At 32.2% G+C, this 20,941-nt stretch overlaps 1 protein-coding gene and 1 pseudogene across 4 annotated transcripts; both read right to left on the bottom strand.

The window, feature by feature from the left end:
* Positions 1-4,547: 4,547 nt before the first annotated feature.
* Positions 4,548-5,998, bottom strand: LOC140860884 (AAA-ATPase At3g50940-like; annotated as a pseudogene).
* A 5,314-nt stretch (positions 5,999-11,312) lies between these two features.
* Positions 11,313-16,329, bottom strand: LOC140864925 (glutamate receptor 3.4-like). Of its 4 annotated transcripts, none has more exons than XM_073269338.1 (6): positions 15,880-16,329; positions 13,637-14,976; positions 13,175-13,452; positions 12,882-12,913; positions 12,369-12,778; positions 11,313-11,976 (listed from the first exon to the last, which is right to left on the bottom strand). In XM_073269338.1, exons 1-6 carry the CDS (start codon positions 16,151-16,153, stop codon positions 11,530-11,532), a joined length of 2,781 nt encoding a protein of 926 aa, XP_073125439.1. In that variant the 5' UTR covers positions 16,154-16,329; the 3' UTR covers positions 11,313-11,529. The 4 variants fall into 4 exon arrangements, with proteins under 4 accessions (XP_073125439.1, XP_073125441.1, XP_073125442.1 ...); XM_073269340.1 differs by having other exon boundaries at positions 13,637-15,053; positions 15,871-16,016; XM_073269341.1 differs by lacking the exon at positions 15,880-16,329 and having other exon boundaries at positions 13,637-14,745; positions 14,832-14,937.
* Between the last annotated feature and the right edge of the window lie 4,612 nt (positions 16,330-20,941).

Genomic DNA, 20,941 nt, shown 5'->3' with positions numbered 1-20,941 from the left:
AAATCCTAACATCAATAATTCAATGGGAACACGCGCGTTAAATGAATTTTTAATGACAAAGATTACTTTTGCAAAAACGCAGCTCACTATTTTTCCCAAGTATCTTAATGACAAAGATTACTTTTGCAAAAACGCAGCTCACTATTTTTCCTAAGTATCTTAATACATATATTTAATAAAAACTATTGATGTATATGTACATGTTACATGTTTGTATAGTTTTTTCTGGATACTTATTTTTTTAATTTTAATTAGGTTTTATATAAAACTATGAACACTTTGTATTGAACATATGTGATTATTTTGTTATAGTTTGTTAATTCTTTTTGGAGAATATTTGTAGTTTGTATTTGTATAGATAATGTGGTAATCTTTTATTTTGAAAAGTGGACGCGGTCAGGTAGTTTCGGGAAATTAAATTTAATAACATAGCATTTTGATGTTTATTTATTTTTATTAAGTATTAGATAAATGAGAAAAGTATACATTGTTTAACTGATAATGGATTTTTTAAAATTTAAATAAGAGTCACATGGTCGGATCATCAAGTGCCTCAAAGGCTCAAACCGTATAGACTAAATACAACTACATAAGGAAACTGTCCGCACAATAGACGAGATTTGAGCATAGACTCGAGACTTGCTTATCTCAAACAAATAAATTACTAATAAACTACAAAATTTACCTAAATATAATAAATTAGAAAATCTACCTAAATAAATTAAAAAATATATCCGTGAACAGCGAAAATCGAACCTGAGACTATATGACTCAGAGCTTCAGTCTTAGCCAGTAGGCTTAAGCCTCGTAGGCAGTTCTGGAACATGTTTGACTTAGATATAAACATGTTTATTTATTTTTGCGTCACACATATATTTTTTTCCAGGTTTCTGCTTTTCAGCAAGGAGGCCGAAGAAGTGTGCAGGTGCAGCCCAAGTTTTGACCAACTAGAGACTTTAGGTATTGGCTTTTTCTGCAGGTGCTTTCCGATTTCAACGAAATTTCCTAGCAAGTAATTTTGGTCTATTCTTCACATGCTTAATTGTAAAGTTATAGACGACTGATGTAACCAAATCAAACCCAATATTTTTAGGTGGAGGACAAAAATTTCATTGTAATAGTGACCAGAAAAAAAAGGATTAAGTAATACACTTATATGGAATCAGGTATTTTATAATTCCAAATAAAATAATAATAAAGTTACATACAAATTTCTGTGAGACGGTCTCAGTGCTCAATTTTGTTAGACGAATCTATGACAACTCGATCCTTGAAAAGTATTACTTGATGTTCATATGATCACTGCAAAAATATTGTATTTTGGAATTTGGATCCTTCGCATTGCATGACCGTTGGATCATGTAGACATTGTATGAGGTCCACTTGATCCAACAATGGTGTTGTACACGAGATCATGTCCAAAAAATTTTATATATTAATATTTAAGTTATGGAGGAATATTATCTAATTGATTGAGTGATAAGTATTATTTTTTTTTTTAGTACAGTTATGAACTAGACTGAGTTATGCCACCAATAACAATCAAAGTATGCTATTTCCTTCAAGCTTCCCTCTTCTACCTTCAAATGATTAATAAATATTATTTTTTATTGTAAAAATAAGTAAGGTTGGTCGTAAGACTGTCTCACAAGAGACTTAATTTTTTGTATCTATTGTTTAATATTTTAAACTTGGAAAGCAAGGTTCTAAAATTAGCTACAACCATTAATCAATTAATACAAGTGTTGTGCCCCAAAATCGGGGTTGGTCGACATCGGTATTGTTTTCAAATAACATTCAAAAACAACAAGTTTCATAGTACAGACTTTAACAAAAAATCAGTATATTATTTCATGACAAAATTTCTTCTTACATCTCATAAAAAATCATAAACCAATTCATCAGCGGAAGCTAAAACTAATCTTCATAGAAAAAAAAAACTCAAATAATAGCAGCACTTCTAAATTTCTCTTTTTTCACGAGTCCAATATTAGCTATGATCTTCATCTTCAAGTTCTTCTTTATTTTTATCTGAGAAGGAAAGTAGGGGTGAGTGTTTTGAAAAATACTCAGCAAGTGGAGGCCGATCGTACACACAAATATCGAATATATATACATGATACGAATTCAAAGGAGGCATGTTCCAGTGCATATCGCAGCAGAATTCAAGACAAGAAACAATTAGAGTTTGAAGCAAGGCTGCATAATATCTCATAATTGAATCATGTACTTAGACTTAGCACTGTTATTCATTTTGTTAATCATGGTTACTGATCAGTCCCTAATTGTTATTCCTCTAAAAGGACGAGGCCTTAAACTTTTATTATAACCCACCACATCAGGTCCTTATATCATATCATGTTTTCGGAATTTCCTTACCATTTTTTAAGTTGAATTCTAACAGTGCATAACAAGAAATCATGCAGAATAAAATATGAAACGAAATCAAATGACATGAAACGAGTAATGTATGATCGATTTTTCGAAATCAAGAACATCATTATTTTAAAACATATATATAAGCCCACTTACCTCGATCTCAGATTCATATAGTGGAAATTAACATGGACCATACTCGATAAAAAAACTTAAGAGCTATATATCCAAGAATTCTCAAATTGAGTCTTTCTATGGCAATCGATATCTACGCTTTTGATATTTACCACTACCGTTCCATTAGAAAATGGAAATTCGTATAGTCAAACTGGCAAAAATACCTTCCTACCGCTAAGATCATTTAGAATGAATAAATGTATAGTAAGTTTAAAGGGAAGAATATATGAAGTGGTGGTAGAAAGATTGTGCTGTCAACTAGAGATACAAGTTGGCAACAACAAATTAGAAATTCTTGGTGGAGGATGAAATTTTGGATTAGGTAATGAGAATAGAGATTTATATACACAAGACAAAGGGACATTAAAGGTTACCAATTTAATTAGAAAAGTTATTATCATATTGATAGTAATTTATGAAAAAGAGTTAAAATAATAATTATTCTATATTAAATAAACAAAAAAATGTTAATCTTACTAAAGCAAATGAGTTTCATACGGTTTTGAGGAAAAATATAATTTAATGGACAAAAGGTGGGTAGTAAATTGAGAGGAGAAAACATGGGTTAGTGGGTAGGAATTTGATAGGTCATGGTGGTTTATGACAAATAGTAATTAGGGCGTAATGGTTGGTTAAAGACTAGTCAATATAATTTTTTAGCACATGACAAATAAATTATCTGATGATGTCGAAATTTTCCTCCGGGTTCGGTCTGGTAGAATGGATCCTCCAACTTTTTTATAAAGCAGGTCGGGTCAGGCACCAATGAATTCTGCATAAGCAACAGCTAGGTCAGGGCGGCGCCGAAAGTGTTTTCGGCGTGACCCCTCCGATGCATATGTCAATGTCTTGAAGGCAGAGGGTATGATGAATGCGAAAACAGAAGAATATGAGTGCGTGAATGTAAAAGTGAGAGTGAATGTCTAAGACCATAATAGTACTTGTATTTATAGGAAAAAAAAATAAGTTACGTAGTCGAAGTCCAACTAGTTCTGAGGTAGGACTCTCATTCATTGGACCGCCCTCAAGCTTATCCATATCTCCCGAATATTTAAAAATAGCCAAAATTATCTTCAATGTATCTGAGTTCCACTTGAACTAGAAAAGTATGCACAGTCCATTGGGCCCCAGCTCGGGTCGACTCATTAACAACAGTCCAGGTCATGACAAGACCCAACATGTGATAACTGGTCCAGACCGAATCTCCTAATAATGATTCTTTTAACTTTTGGGCCAACACATATAAACCTATCATGAATGTGTTCGGGTCAAAATATTTACAAGGGGTATCATTATCTATATTGATAATTTGGACACAAAAATAGATTTTATATATATTCCCAAGAGATAACATAATTTTTCTTGTAATTTAAAAGGTGGTGTATTTTATAAATTTTTAAAGTTTTCACTTTCGTTTTAGTGCAAGGATAATATCTTAAACACTACCAATTAGATAAGAGAATTAATTATGATGGTTGAATGAATTTATAAAATTGGTTAAAATTTTAAATACTAATAAGTATTTCACATTAAAATAACAATTAAGATAAATTATTATTTTTAACATAAGACTAGTGAATAAAAATAATAAGTTTTCTTTACATAACTCAATTTTCAAATTCTTAATATATATAAGACGAGAACAGAAATTTAGAATAAAACTAAAATTAGAAATCTTAATTTTATTTCACTAATATATAAAATAATTTACAAAGATATTTTTATTTATTATATCGTAAATATAGTTACGTGTATCACAACAACAAGGTTAATTCAACTACAAATTATATTGATTTTCCTTCAGTGATTTTAGGTTAATAGAAAAATAGTGTGTATTAAATAAGTTACATATATTTTGTAGGAAAAACTAGACAACAGAAAAATACGATTCTAAAAATATTAATGGTATTTTACTGTTTCATTTGAAAGAGTGCATAATATAATTTTTAAGCAAATAAATTGATTCTAGAGTCACGCGAAAAATTAATTGAGAAAAAACATATTCCTTATGTAATAATGAAAAAAATACCCATTCAGCTCACATATTTATAAAAATATATATAATATAATATAATAGATAATAGATCTCTCACTTCTTTTCTTGTTCAACATCAGCTGATTCTTGCTTTAACTTTTTAGCTTCACCCTCCTCGTTTTGCTTGATCTTGGAATGTATGAAATCAACTAATTCTTGAAGGGAAATATTAGGATCATCATGCTTGAGAAGCTGCTCCGCGATTTCGGCCGGAGTGACTTTAGCAAGAGCCACCAGATGCTCGATTTTCTTGAACAGAGCATGGTCCTGGATCCCAAGATAATTACTCGCCAGGAGTTTGAAGCCACAAGGGGTGCAATATGACATGTTTATGTGCACATCCATACGACCGGGTCATAGCAAGGCTGGATCGAGCTTCTCGATGTGATTTGTGGTGAAAATTATGATCCTTTCGTCTCCACAGCTCGACCATAAACCATCCACAAAGTTAAACAATCCAGAGAGAGTCACCTTTCTTTCTTGCTCGCGAGAATAATTAGAATACTCGGACCTATCTTTCAAGTCGATTGTGCAATCAATATCCTCCACCACTAATATAGACCTATTTGCAGTGCCCAACAGCAATCTTCTCAAATCAGAATTCCTCCTTAAATCAGTCAACTCCATATCATACACATCGAATTTCAAATAATTCGCAATTGCTGCGATCAAGCTCGATTTTCCGGTCCCCGGAGGACCATACAGCAAGTAGCCTCTTTTCCAGGCCTTGCCCACTTTCCTGTAATAATCTCTCTTCTTGACGAACCGTCGAAGATCATTCAAGATCATCTCTTTTTGATCTGAATCCATGGCCAATGTCTCAAACGTAGATGGGTGATCGAGATTTACACGAGTCCACGTGTTTCTAATTATGTCGGAATCAACCGTGAAAATCTTGATCGTTTTCTTCTCCTGTTTCTTGTTTTCTGCCTCGTTTACGATGTATGGCAAGTAAGACTCGATCGCCAAGTCTTTGTTTTTCCTGTGGAATGTGAGCTGGAACGACCGGATTTCGGTCGAATTCCTCCTGTCTCTGGGATTGTAAAAGTCCCTAATTGCTTCAGTCTTTGTGCAGATCCAAACCCACCTGAATTTCTCTCCTTCGTGAAAATCCAACACTTCTTCATCATTATCAACTGTGATATTCAGGCTCTTTTCTTTCCCCGGCTTGCGGACTTTGAGCCGACGGGTGTTGGGGCTGGCTTTCGGGCCCAAATAGGCTTCCGCAGCCTCGTAGATTTGGTTGCTTTCCAATCCATCGAACTCCTCGATCACCAGAGTCAACTCGTTCGAGAATCTTCTGAAGTAATTCCGAATGCCAGAGAACAGATACTCTATAAACGTTCCGCGGCATTCAACATAGAAACTGACTCGGAGTTTTAAAAAGTCGTACTTAGCAGAATTTAACATGGAATCTGATGGAATGTTTTAAAAAGTAACTTTTATATACTCTATAAACGTTCTGCCATATTCAACATGAAAACTGATTCAGAGTTTTAAAAAGTCATATTTAGAGTATTCAACATGGAATCTGATGGAGTGTTTTAAGAAGTAATCAAACTTGACATTTTATTTTTTAAAACTTTATAAAAGCTTATAGATATCCAAAAATGTCAATAAACTTTAATTGACTTCTAGGGAATGATTTAGTACAAATTTTGAAACCTTAGATTCAAAAAAAAAATCTATATACCATGAAATTATTTTTGATTCTTTTCTAAATTTGTATTTACGTTTATAATGTTTTACACACTATTAATTAATTTTTTTTTCTATTTAAACATTGTATTATAATGAGTAAATTAATATTTAATCATTTTTAAATTTGTTTGTAGATATTTGAAAATCAGCATCTTAAATATCGTTCAAGTTATATAATCTATAAAATTCCATACAAAAATTTAAAATGTCCTAAAAATCTTCCAAAAAGTCTGCTAAGAATTCTGCAGGAATCCATAGAATTATTTCTATAATTATATAAAAATCAATAAAAATATATCAACTCCACAAAAGTTTACTCCCAATCGAATATAGGACTAATTTGTTCACTATATTCACTCACACCACCATTTTATAGACTCCACTCAGTAGTTTGGTCAACCCCCGACACAAGAGGTAGTCGCTACAATTAATTAATTCGATCCAAAATATAGTGTATAAATTAAAGGGGAAATTGCATATATCACCACTGTGAAATCTCGAGTTTGCTAATAACACCTTATGAAATTTTTTTAAGCTAATAACCCCATGTGATTCAAAATTTTTAGCATACACACCCTTTCCAGTTAAAAATTGACAAAAATACCCTTACTTAAATAAATAATTAAATTAATTTTGTATTATAATTCTATATTTAATTGAGTAAAATAATCAAATTTTATTTAAATAACTATGAAAATTATATATAATTATTTTATCATAATATTTGTCATACACGAAATATATTTTAATATTAAATTGTATTATAACATTAAGGGTATTTTAGTCATTTTTTAGCCAGAAGGGGTGTATGCTACAGATTTAGAATCATGAGGGGATTCTAGCTCAAAAAATTTTCATAGGGGGTTATCATCAAACACGCGATTTCACAGGGGTGATATATGCAATTTTTCCTAAATTAAAAGAAAAAATGCTAACGTAAATTGTTCGATGGGAACACGTAAAATGAATTTAATTGACAAAGATAATTATAAATAAAAATTAATTCACAGTTTTTCCTCAATATGTTTGGATGCCTAAAAAATGAAATTTGGAATTGGATTTAGAATTGAAATTGGATTTGAAATTAGAATTCATGGAATTCAAATATCACTTTGGTGTTTTGAAAAAAATTAAAATACATATTAAAATTTACTATCATAATTTTAGGAAATTTATATTTTTAAAACAAAAATGTTAGAAAAACTTAAATTTATAACGAAAGTTTATAAATTTATTATTAGAAATAATTTTATTGTTTTTATACACCCAAATTCCATGAAATCCCATGAAATCCGACCAATTTTATAAGGATTTCACTTAGTTAAATGAAATCCCATAAAATTTCATCAAATATCAATCCCGTTTTAAAATTTTATTTTGCCAAACACCAAAACAGTATTTGCAAATCTATTTATGATATACATATATAACGTGTTTGTGCAGTTTTTTGTATATTTATTTTTGAAGTTTAATTAATTTTACTAGATAAAACTATCAAGTTTATTTGTGATTATTTTGTTATAGTTTGTAAATTCTTTTTGTATCATATTTGTAATTTGTATAGATAATGTGTGAATCTTTTGTTTTGAAAAGTGGATGCAGTCTGCGATTATCGGTAAATTATAAATACTAGTGTATTGATGCACGCATTGCGTGCTTCGAACTATAATATTTTTGTAATTAATTTGATTTATATTCAAATAGAAGAAATATCGTAATATTTGTAAAACGTATTTAGGGACTAATTTGAAATTTGAAATATCGAAATTAAAAAAAACAAACAAAAGAAAAAAAAACAAAAATATAATATCTATATCACATAAAAGCAATTTTGACAAAACAAAAGATGGTGTCTAAGGGTGAGATTCTTTATATACAGAGAGAAATAATAAAAAAAAGTTTAATGATACTTTATATTATTAAAAATTAAATAAATGAGACAAATATATATTGTTTTTTAGGTAAGAAAAATATAGGGAAAAATGTATATACTATATATTACTCATGTGAAATCTCGAGTTTGCTCATAATCTCTTATGAAAGTTTTTAAGTTAATAACTCCATGTGATTTCAGATATGTAGCATACACATCTTTTTCAGCTAAAAAATAACAAAAATACCCCTACTTAAATAAATAATTAAATTAATTTTGTTTTATAATTCTATATTTAATTGAATAAAATAATCAAATTTAGTTAAATAACTTTGAAAATTATATATAATTATTTTACCTTAATATTTTCTATACGTGTAACGTGAAATTGTATTATTACATTAAATTAATTAATCAGTTTAATTATTTTTTAAAATAAAATTTAATATTTAAATTAATTGAATTGATTGTATAAATAAACTTAATTGAAAATATAAGTTAATGCATTGATGTTTTAATTTAAATTTTCAATAAAAAATGATAAAATAGTTCATAAAAATCATTTAAGAATAATTTAGTCATTTTTAGCCTAAAGTTATGTGTATGCTACAAATCTAGAAGTACAGAAGACTATTAACTCAAAAAAATTTCATAAGAGGTTATCAGCAAATCCGAAAATTCACAAGGTGATATATGTCATTTTTCCGAAAAATATGCATTGTTAAGTTGATCATAATATTTTTTTTGTGTGTAAATTTAATATAGTCCGATCAAAGTATCTCAAACTGTTGACACGATATTTTATGTTGATGGCTCACTGTGAAAAATATGTGAATTACTCACGAGCCCTCGAACATTACAAACCAACGCTTGAACCGAATGGTTGGGGCACGTATGGTGGATTCACCTTATACAGACATAAATTTTGAGAGAAATAAATTATAATTTGGACAATTTATTTATTTAATTTTTTTTACAAGAAAATTTGGACAATTTATAAATCTCTTTGGCTTACTAATATTTTTTGCATGTTTTTACTAAAGAGTGATGCCCAATCGTTGACCATGTCGAGACCGCGTTTAGCTTTTGGCTTCTTTTCTGCAAGGTCATGTGATGTCAATTTCAATTATATTTCATACATACCAATTAATTTTGGGATCGAGTTTGTTCACATTGTTGATTGTAAACTTTTCAACACATCAAACTGAATTGACGACAAAAATTACATCGTGATAATGACAAAAATTAAAGGTTTATGAATTTGTAACTCGGATGCATATGTGGCTGATATAATTTTGTACATAATTAAACATTTTATTTGAAACATCTTACATTCAAATTTCCTAGAATTTATTATTACAGTTAAGTCTTTCTCTCTCTTTATTGGGGTCATTGTTTTTTTTTTAAGTACAAATTGTATCGAATATCGAAATTACATCATATTACAACACTAAAGAGTGAAATTTGCCCGCACAACCGACGGGACTTGAGCATGGACTCAAAACGTGCTTGTCTCGAGATAAGAAAGTACGTAAATCTACTTAAATAAATTAGAAAATCTATCCGCAGTCAGCGAGAATCGAACCTGAGACCTCGTGGTCTCAGGGCCTCAGTCTTGACCACTAGGCCAAGACCTCATTGGCGGGTCATCGTTAATATATATTGAGAATTTGTTTTGATGATTTTGACGGTGGGATTTTAAAACTCATTTCATATAAATTTCACATTTATTCAATAAATTCTAGGTGTGTTCACGGTTTGGTTAATCACTCGAATCGAGCCGAAACCGAAAATTCGGTTTGAATCGAAAATCGAACCGAAAATTCGGTTCGGTTTGGTTCGGTTCGGTTCGGTTTTTTTCGTTCGGTTCACCGAACTGAAAATAGGTTTTTTGATTTTCTAAAAATTTAAATTATTTTTTAATATTTTAATTCATTTTTTGTTTGCTTTTATTAATAAATAAATATGAATTAATTAAATAAATAAAAATTCGGTTAAACCGAAAATTGAACCAAAAAAACGAAAATATTTCAGTTTTTAACTGAACCGTGAAATTCAGTTCGGATTTTCAGAAAAATTTGGTTCGTCGGTTCAGTTCGGATCGGTTCGGTCCGGACGAACACCCAATTAAAATCAACTTGTCACCGAGTTGCACAAAAATTCAGTGCGATCGTCTCATGGGTCATCTTGTACTCATTCAAGTATTATTTTTCATTGTAAAAATATCATTTTTTGTTATTTATGTTATAAATAAATAGTGTAATAGAATGTATATGTTGATTACTGCAGGTATGCACGGAAAACCTACTCACCGAGTTGAATTAAAAAAATGGAAAATATTCAAGTAGTTTCTTGTAACGATCAAAGTATATTGAGTAAGTCTTTTGTGAGACGGTATCACGGATCTTATACGTGAGATAATATCACAGATTCTATCCGTGAAACCGGTCAACCCTACTTATATTTAAAATACGAAGTAATACTTTTAAAATAAAAAGTAATATTTTTTTCATGGATAACTCAAATAAAGATATGTCTCACAAAATTGACCCGTGAAACCAACTCACAAATTTTTTTTTTATCAATTTGCTTTCAGCTTCCATGGCATCCCTTCAAATGAGTAATGGTCCACGGCCACCCCATAAGTCCCAAATATGCATGTGAATAATTTGGTTTATATTTTTTCATGCATCCTAATAATGTAGTCCAGTTTTGATATTTCTGGTTATCTTTCTTATTTTTTTTACTAATTTATCCATAATTAACTACTTGTATAACTCTCTTATCCTATTAAAATTTTCATTAAATAAGAGTAAATTGAAAAATTGTTTTAAAATTTACCACTCTAAAAACTTTCTTAATATGTGTGAAAATATACAAAAGTTTAAATGAGTGGGACGGAGAGAGCACGTATCTCAGTCGCATATGTGGTGGTGTTCAATATTTTAAACTTGAAAAGCGAGGGTCTGAAATTAGCTTCAACCATTAGTCAGCACAAGGTTAATTCAATTACAAATGATATTAGCAATAAAGGTCTTGCACGACGAAAAAGAATTATAGAATCAAGAATAAAAAATATGAACTCCATACAACTTCAAGGCCAAATATTCGATTTCGCTTTATTTTTAATGTGCATAAACTCTCTAGATGAAACATGAATAGCAGCATCAACTAAATCTTAACAGTATCAAACTCCAAGCTCGTGTAAAGAATCAACCTTTTTCCAAATATTCGTTTAAATATTTCATCTATATATAAGTTTTATAAATTTCTATTTACACAGTACGATGAAATCCATCCTTCATCAACAGCCGGAATGGAACAGTTTATTATAAACTCAGAAATGTTGAGAACAAGACCATATTAACTAAGCTTTCTCGTCCGATCTCTGACTGTCACGCCTCTCCGACTCTCCTTTCTTTGTCCTCAGGATTTCCTTGATTTCAGTCTCTTTCTTATCAACAAAATCAATCAAAGCTTTGAAGTTAGAGGCTAAGGAGGCACGCCAGCCGGAACTTGAAGATTCGGTTTCCTCAGCATTCTGCTGCTCTCCCTCTGCATTATATCTATAGTATTGCGTACAAACCCTCCAAAAAAACACTATTAATGCCATAAAGCAAGCAATGCCGCATATAAGAAACAGTCCCCAGAAACTCTGGAGAGAGAGCCGGTTGTCATTTGCCAAACTGGTCGGAATCGAGCATTCTCTTTGTGAGAGCCATTTGTCATGGATTTTTTCGAGTTCGCCGCTTTCTGAGAGTTGGACTATAGCCGTTGACAAATCTACCGCCAGCGGCGAGTCCCTTTGGAATGCCTGAAGAGATGTTTCATAAGGCGAAGTTAAAACAACTTTCATGGAAGTATATGCATGGACAAACACCCAATTCTTAAGAATGAGCTAGTCAAACACTTTTGAAGGATCTGAGTGCTCAACACTATACCATTATTTATTGTTTATGCTGTCTTTCAATCTCAGATCTTATGAATTATATAGCAACGTAAACGTCACGTTTTTATGTTTTTGTCACATAAGTAGCTAAATAAGATAGAAGGGGCAGTTAATAATACCCAAAAGCTTCATTTTTCATTAGGAATTTGCCACTCCAATTATAATACAAATGGTAGAATGTGCCATATCACGGTGTCAGAGTTTTACAAAGGATTAATGAATTCTAACTTCAAATTTTAAAATATAAATATACTTACAAATCCCCAGCCGCTTTTTGTGAACTCTTGTCCCACAGTAGCGAACGAACACGGTGTGCTTGACAAGAATAGCTCGACATAAGGAAGCTCATCAACAATGGCAGCAACTCCACCACCAGTTGGACCTAGGTGAAGGTATTTAATATAGTCACCTTCGCTTTTCAGTATTCGGAGCCTCGACTCTGCTATGTTTAGTTGCTCTGTAAGATATTTATATGCAAAAGATCCATCCTGGACTCCTATAGGATCAGAACTTGAGATCAAGGAGTCGATTCCTTGAACACTTGTAGACAGCTGCTGCACTTTGAGCATTGATGTCAAACTAGCTGTATAGCTTGAATTGATGATTAACACTACAAAGAGCCAGACGAGCAGCACCAGTCGTCCTAACGTGCTTACTGTTGTTTGTCCTGTATGGAGTATAATCCGATCAAAGTTAAGCACTGAATTTCAAGAACGGACAAGAAGATCGTCCCTGGTATTCAAAAAAGGAGGAAACTATAGTGTACTTACTGTGAGAAAAGAATACTGTTGACAAAATAAACCTGAAAGACAAAACACAATTTAGTAATGATCTTATGAATGATCAAATAGTGTTGTGTAAATATCCAAATGAGCACATGTTTAAGCATGTGCGGCAGCTTGTTAATTTAGTTCATGCACAGTTTCAAACTTTCAACGAACTTTTGATGATCGAAACTTTAACCTTCAACAGAAGTGAAGCAGTTGGTACACGTTTCTATGACTAAAAAAGACGTGTGTTTTGAGTGAGTCTTGTATACTGAAGTTTTTCTAGAAATACCAACCAAAAGATGGTAACAATTTGTTCGCGAGGGGGACCACGGAACTCGGTATTTGTTCGATGTTCAAGAATCCAGACAACAGTTCCCACAAAAAGAAAGAAGATCCCAGTCACAGCCCACATTTCCCAACTAAATGGCATAAGGAAAGACCACGGACTAGATTTATTATGCATAACTTGAGCAACTACGACGAGGCCAGATTCCATGTAATGCTGTGTAAAGTCCACTATCCTTGTTCTATTTGTCGTAATAGTCACATCCCCCACAGCTGCATCATATTTCTGTGCAAGGACGATAAAATAAGTTCCCAAATCTAAAGTCAAAAAACAAATTTCAAACCATAAATATGTTCACAAAGCAGTTCCAAGTATGATGTTTCGATTTTGCAGAATTTGGTACAATATGTGCCAGAAAAACAGGCAAACTGACTTAACTTTTGATTTACTTTGGTATGAGAATACTTACATTTTGAGCAACATCATTGACAAGCTCATTGAATGAAGGATTTCGTTGGCCATTACCATACAACTCATATTGGTGAAGAACAGGATATGGCAACAACTGAATTGCAGCTTCAAATACATCAATGCAATATCCTCTGACCCCTAAAGCTCCATTATCCTTGTTTGCAAACTCGGTAAAAGTAACCCTATAAGGCACTGCAATACGCATGGGCTTCCCATTATTTGGAAACACCCATCCTCGAGGTTTTTTTGAAGTTTCACCAGGCCATATTGCATCATAAAGATGATGATTACTGGTTGAAGTGTTTGTTGGTGTTTTGTACAATATTTCTGGAGGAACAATAGAAAGACCGGAGTAATTCGACCAATAACCAAGTCTCCGAAATCCTCTTCCACCAATGTTTAGAATATCGAATGCCCGATGGATCAAATTCTTCTCCGAATCAAACCCAAAATGTCCTGTCACACCAGTAAAGTTGGTTGCAGTAAGAATTTGGAGCAACTCAGGTCCTTGATCAAACATTTGGAGGGGCGTTAAACGGAGGGGACTATCATTTGTGTGAAACAATCTTGGGTCATCAGAAAAACTTACATTTCCTCCACCACTCAAGAAAACATTGAGTGCTCGGGCTAGTAACCACAAAGAATCATAGGCATACAGAGCGTAGGAATTAAACTTTGAGGAACTTGTATTCTTTAAGTTGCCCCATTGTGAATCAAATCTTTTCTTGAGATCAGAATCGGGAGTGTAATGGCGAAAAGCTACAACTCCCTGTATAAGATTGGCTGTGTCAGGATCAATGGCTTCTGCAGTATCTAGAAGACATGGAAGCCAATCTGTAGCAATCCAAACGTAACCACTGCTCATCATTAGAAGTTCCTTGGCTACTGAAAAGATAGTGAGACCAGAATCTGGATACACATGTATGACAAAAACCCGTGATTCCAACATGTTCACTCCTACCAACAATTCTTCAATGTCACTTCTTGAAGCTCCAGGAAGAAATGCAGCCTTATGAGAAATCTTGGAACGTTTTGTTGCAAGCGCATCGCCTAACGCAGAAATCCCATTTCTACCATAATCATCATCGATATAGATTGCAGCCACTTCTTTCCAGCCAAAATATTCAACAAGATCAGCAATGGCATGCATTTGAAAATAATCACTTATAGTGGTTCGAAGAAAGTAAGGGTACCGTAGAGCATAAAGACTCGGATCCGTGGCACCAAACGACAAAAGTGGTATGTGAAGTTCATTGGCGACATTTGAAATCGCATGAGCTATCTCCGACGACTGTGGACCTATTGCAGCTACAACTTTTCTCCCCATTAGTTGCATAGCTACACAAGTAAGAATGCACTGTCATAGTTTCTTCCCACTCCTCATTATTAATTATTAGGAACTAAGGCATATCGTTCTATAAAAAAACTGAAGCCAAAAGAAACTATCATTGTACTGCACAATTGCAGACATCACATCTTAGATAAGTATCATTCGAAACTTAATAAACTGAACCAGAATTTACTGAATTTAGCATGATGTTTGATTTTATTAACACTTAGCTTCATTGTGGCAGCAGCAGCCTATGTAAATTAATTTGGAGGTGGAAGAATATTTCATGATTTGAACTTTAAAAACCTAAAAAAGTCAAGTTCCACATTTGCTTTTGCTGTTCTACAGAATTAATTGACCATATAGCACATCATGAACTTCGAACGTTCGTCGACTTCATATCTACAGCACCCGACGATAAGAGCATTACAAACGCAACAAAGCCTCAACATATAGACACCCAAATAAATTCAAAAAATATATGTGGGACAACTTCAGATTATAAAAATGTTTTACTAGCTTACTAGCTTTCTTTTTTTCTATTAGGGCCGGGGATTTAAGACTACGACCACCATCGAGAATATTTTGTTGCTATACAGTAATGGCCAATAGCTTCTTAGGCCAATCATCTTTGGTCTTTGACATAATTTAGACTAACAAATAATACCCATGACCTTAAAAGGAGGAGGTAAGAAAAAAATCTCGCAGACAGGACTTTCATTATTAAAACTATGACAAGGATTCTGTTCAAGCCTAAGCTCTAATAGAAAACAAGAAAATATCAAGAATTGTCCTATAAGACAATCTATTCAGAAGAACAAAAACTACCTTTTCAAGCTTGAAATACTTGAAACAACTGATTGAACAAAGCTCCATAAAAAAGTCATTAAGTCGAAGACAACCAATTATACCTTCGACAGTTCCAAGAAATGCACTGCAGTTAGTATCCTCCATGATGAGATTGAGCTCTGTATCCTTCAATATGCTAGAATCAGAGTTGACATCTTCAACTGCAGCAAGAAGAGCTGGCCTTACGGACCGCCCAATAACCGAGTTAAAAGTGAACAAAGCTCCAATGTTCAACACTCTTTTCCCATCAGAAACAACAGTGGAATTCTCAGCCATACAAATGACTCCCATGGTACAAGAAATCAAGAACACAAACAACCTCCTCACATTTTTCATTTTCCAATGATTCAGCAAACGAATAACTCAACTTACATCGTCATCTTTTCAAGAAACCAGAAACTTGTGATATACCAATTAAGAATACACCTTGAAAACTAAACATACATGTTAGAAATGGTGAAGAGGGCGGGCCACATTTTTTGGTAGCATAAATGGAAAGAAGATGAGGGGGGTTAAAGTCCTGAGAGTCACTGAAAACATGGGGTTCCGGTAAATCCAACCTATATTAAGTCTCTTTCATTTGAATGCTAAATTAGTTCCAAATCAATACAGACAAATAAAAAAAACAACTAAACATTTAACACATGATAAATTCAGTCGACTTTCTATCGCTGCCATACGTTTGCAAAGCAACAAAATAATACACACATTAGCACGAACGCACAAAATTGCTCCACCAGTTAGGAACTTTCACGGCGAGGTGGCAAAGTGTCGATCTTTTTCTCTCACACTATAAAAACAAAAAAAAAAAACCCAATGTGCAAATGGGCAAATTTTTGGAAATTTCTAATTTTATTAAAGGTTATGGATTCTGGGTGGCATTGGATTCTGGGATTTTAGAGGTTTAAAGAATTCTTGAATCCCGGAAACATGCATGCGTGAAGTAATGTAAGATAAATAATTAGTATAACTTTCTTCTCAGTAATTTCATAATATGGGAGATGATCAATAAATGCCTGATAGAAAGTTAAAGTTTTCTCTCCGTCCCTGCTCGGAAATTTGTTGTTCTAACTCCCTGATTACATACCAACAATTGTTTGAACTCCTAAACGAAGTAAATTACGAAATTGCCCTTAAATATAATATAAACTAATTAATAATTTATTTTTTAATAATAATTCTCTCCCCTTCCAATCTTCCATCTCTTCAACGTCTTTCTACTTGAATTTCAATGCTTAAACCAGCCACGATCTATACTTTTTCATCGAGTTTTGGTGCAAAAAAATGAGATAAAGGAGTTTAAAGTGAAGAAGCGTCTTATTTTGAAAATTTATATGAAAACCAACATTGAAACATCAACTTCAAGGTAATTTTTTTTTTGCTGGAAAATTAAGAAATTTTTTAGATGAAATTTCATCTTGATGATTGTTTTTTTTTTAATCTTTTCCAATTGACTAATTCTTTGATGTTTTGTGTATATTGTGTGGTGGTTATGTGGAAGTTTCATAAAAAAATTAAAATTATACAGATTTGATGACGAATATTTAGGTTTTATGTATATCTGTGGGTCTGTGGTTCATCTCAACTAATTATAGGTTAATTATCTGAAATTCGTTATTGTTCTTGATTATAACGATTTTATTGTCAATTTTTATAGTTTAGTACTGGATTATAAAGATTATATGTGATAGTTTTTATAGTATTTGAATGGGCTAATTGCATCCATACCCCCTGTGAAAAGTCTAAAAAGCATAAAACCCCTTAAGAAATATTAATAGGCTAATGCATCCCTAAGTTTTTTAAAATGTAGCACATTTCACCCCTATGTTATACAAACTCGGGCACATTTATTCCCTCTCATAGGGGTTTTTATGCTAATTTTTTTAAAACATAGAGTCTAACATGCTATTAATTTTACACATGAGGTTTTATGTCTTTTAGACTTTTCATAGGGGATGTGGATGCAATTAGCCCGTATTTGAATATTCTATTTACAGTTGTGATTTTGTGATATTTTTGTTGCGGAATGGGTTATGAATTAAATCATGATCTTCAGTGTTTATCTTATTATATTGAATGTTATGTTATTTATTATGTTCAAAATAAAATATGGAAACCTTGTTTTTTTTTTTTGTTGTTGTTATAAACGTAAAAAACATATGTTTGTAATTTCAATATTCTATAGTGGGTGTATTTTGATGAATATATTTGTGAGTCTCAACAAATTAGCATAATTTTTTTCGGAATTTATGATTATGCAATACATAGCACCACATCATAAGATGTTCGTGTTTCTAAACGATGACGATAATGTCCTTATTGTGATTTATCTTTATATATGAATGAAACTCACAATGATATTGAGGGTAGATAACAAACACGAACATCTAAACATTTTATTTTGAGAGGTATTCTACTTTCATATCATTGCATTCTATTCGACGAGTTCAATTTTTCTCGGACAGACATCCTGATATTATCAAGCGCCTGAACGACTATTTATGGGGAGTCATCATGTTATTGATTGTAACATTTAGTAGATAATTTTGTGAATCTAATAATACTAAATTATTTATTATTATCTAATTTTATTAAAATTTTCATACACGATTTTATCTTTTTAAGCTCAATGTAAATTATTTTGTTTTTATTTAGGTGTTGAGAAGTTATCGTCGACATAACAAAAAATATTGGGCTTTCATAATCAAGAAAACAATGTATGCTCCATCTTCACACTTGCACAGGAGAAAGCGGTTATGGAAGTTGGCTCGAGCACAGACCTTCGAGGAGATATACATGTTCCAGTGGAAGCATTGTTGATTTATGCTTGATTTGATGATTATATGGAACACACAGTTGTTTTATATTAATTTGAGTTTTGGTTGTAGTGTACTCTTATGTATTATGATCTCTTGTATTGTTCTAAATATATTTGAAATGATCTCGAATCGAATACAGTTGAAACTAATTTACTATCACTTAGAAAGATCGGTCATAATGACCCAAAATTTTATTCTGAGAAGTATGTACTTTTATGGCTCATGTGTTGTGCCACACAGACATTGTGGTGCAATCTTCAATTCCATTCTGCAAAATTAAATTTTTTTATAAGGTAGAACTTGAAGGAACAAGAGAATGATAAATGTATTGTATCAACAGACTCAATAATGAGAGGTATGTGATAGTAAACGCCTTTGATTGGTCAATGTTATAAATCTATTGATTTTTGTTTTATTGTGAGGGTCAAAAGAGTAATTTAAAGCAGATTGCTCAATGTCGTCTTGTGTCAGAAATCAACTATATTATCCCTAATCTTTTTTAGAGTGTTCCAAATACCTCTCATTAAAAGCCGAAATCTTGTACGCTAGAAAAGAGTGATCTTGATGACCCAAATGATTGTCCTTCAAGTTGGAACAATTTATGCTCTATTAAGGCTAATTTATTCTATTAATGCGTACATGTTGTGTTGGATCTCATAGTCTCAGATTCTTTGAGATTAGTGGAGTTGGAATACATGCGTTGTCTTACAAATTGATGTAATATATTATAAAAACTCAGATTCAATAACTTATGAGTTTGAATGTTTGAATTATTACTCAATTTTAGTCATTAAGAGACAATTGATATCAACAAATGTGATCTCATTGAATAAGGATCATTGTGTTTCTCCTATACCTTAGACAAAGTAGTGTACAAGATATTACATGACAAACACTTGGGTAATTGTTCTACCAATCTTGAGGTATTGAAAACTCTTCATAACGTTTGTAATGAGACATATTGTAGCATCTTGGTGCATGTGCAAACGATAAATCTCAAGTTCACAATGAAATGTCCTATTGTGCCAAAAATAAAGAGTATTATCCCTGATATTGTTGGATTGTTCCAAATACTTGACATTTAGAGCTGAAATATTGGACGCAAGGAAAGAGTGATCTTGATGGTCCAAATGATTGTCCTTAAAGTTGGAACAATTTATGCTCGATTAAGGCTAATGTATCCTATTTATCCGTAAGTGTTGTGCCGAATCTCATAGTCTCATATTCTTTGGGATTAGTGGAGTTGAAATACATGCGTCGTCTTACAAATTTATGTAGTAGATGATAAAAACTCAGATTCAACAACTTATGAGTTTCAAAGTTTTAATTATTACCCAATTGTAGTCATTAGGAGACAATTGACATAAAAAAATATGATCTCATTGAGTAAGGATCATTGTGTTCCTCCTAAACATTAGACAAAGTAGTGCACACGACATTACATTAAAAAAATTGGGTAATTATTCTACCGATCTTGAGGTATTGAAAACTCCTCATAACGTTTGTTATGAGACATATTGTAGCATCTTGGTGCATGTGCAAACGATGAATCTCAAGTTCACAAGGGCATGTCTTATTGTACCGGAAATTAAGAGTATTGTCCTTGATATTGCCCAGATTGTTTCAAATATCTGACATTTAGAGCCGAAATCTTGGACTAACAACTTATTAGTATGAAAGTTTGAATTATTATCCAATTGTAGTCATTGATAGACAATTGACATTAACAAATGTGATCTCATTGAATAATGATCATTATGTTCCTCCTATATCTTAGACAAAGTAGTGCATTACATGAAAAACACTTGAGTAATTATTCTACCGATCTTGAGTTATTGAAAACTCCTCATAACATTTGTCATGAAACATATTGTAGAATTTTGGTGCATGTGCAAATGATAAATCTCAAGTTCACAATGACATCTCTTATTGTGCCGGAAATTAAGGGTATTATCCTTGATATTGCTGGGATTGTCCCAAATACCTGACATTTAGAGCCGAAATCTTGGATGCTAGGAAAGAGTGATCTTGATGGCCCAAATGATTGTCATTCAAGTTGGAATAATTTATGCTCGATTAAGTCTAATGTATTCTATTAATGTGTATGTGTTGTGTCGGATCTCGTAGTCTTATATTCTTTGGGATTCGTGGAGTTGAAATACATGTGTCGTCTTATAAATTAATGTAATAGATGATAAAAACTCAGATTCAACAACTTATGAGTTTCAAAGTTTGAATTATAACTCAATTGTAGCCATTAAGAGACAATTGACATCAAAAAATGTGATCTCATTGATTAATGATA

Source organism: Henckelia pumila, chromosome 4, assembly GCF_033568475.1.
Source record: "Henckelia pumila isolate YLH828 chromosome 4, ASM3356847v2, whole genome shotgun sequence".
Classification (NCBI taxonomy): domain Eukaryota; kingdom Viridiplantae; phylum Streptophyta; class Magnoliopsida; order Lamiales; family Gesneriaceae; genus Henckelia; species Henckelia pumila.
The sequence above is the reverse complement of the archived record's forward strand: the minus strand, read 5'-3'. Positions and strand labels throughout refer to the sequence as shown.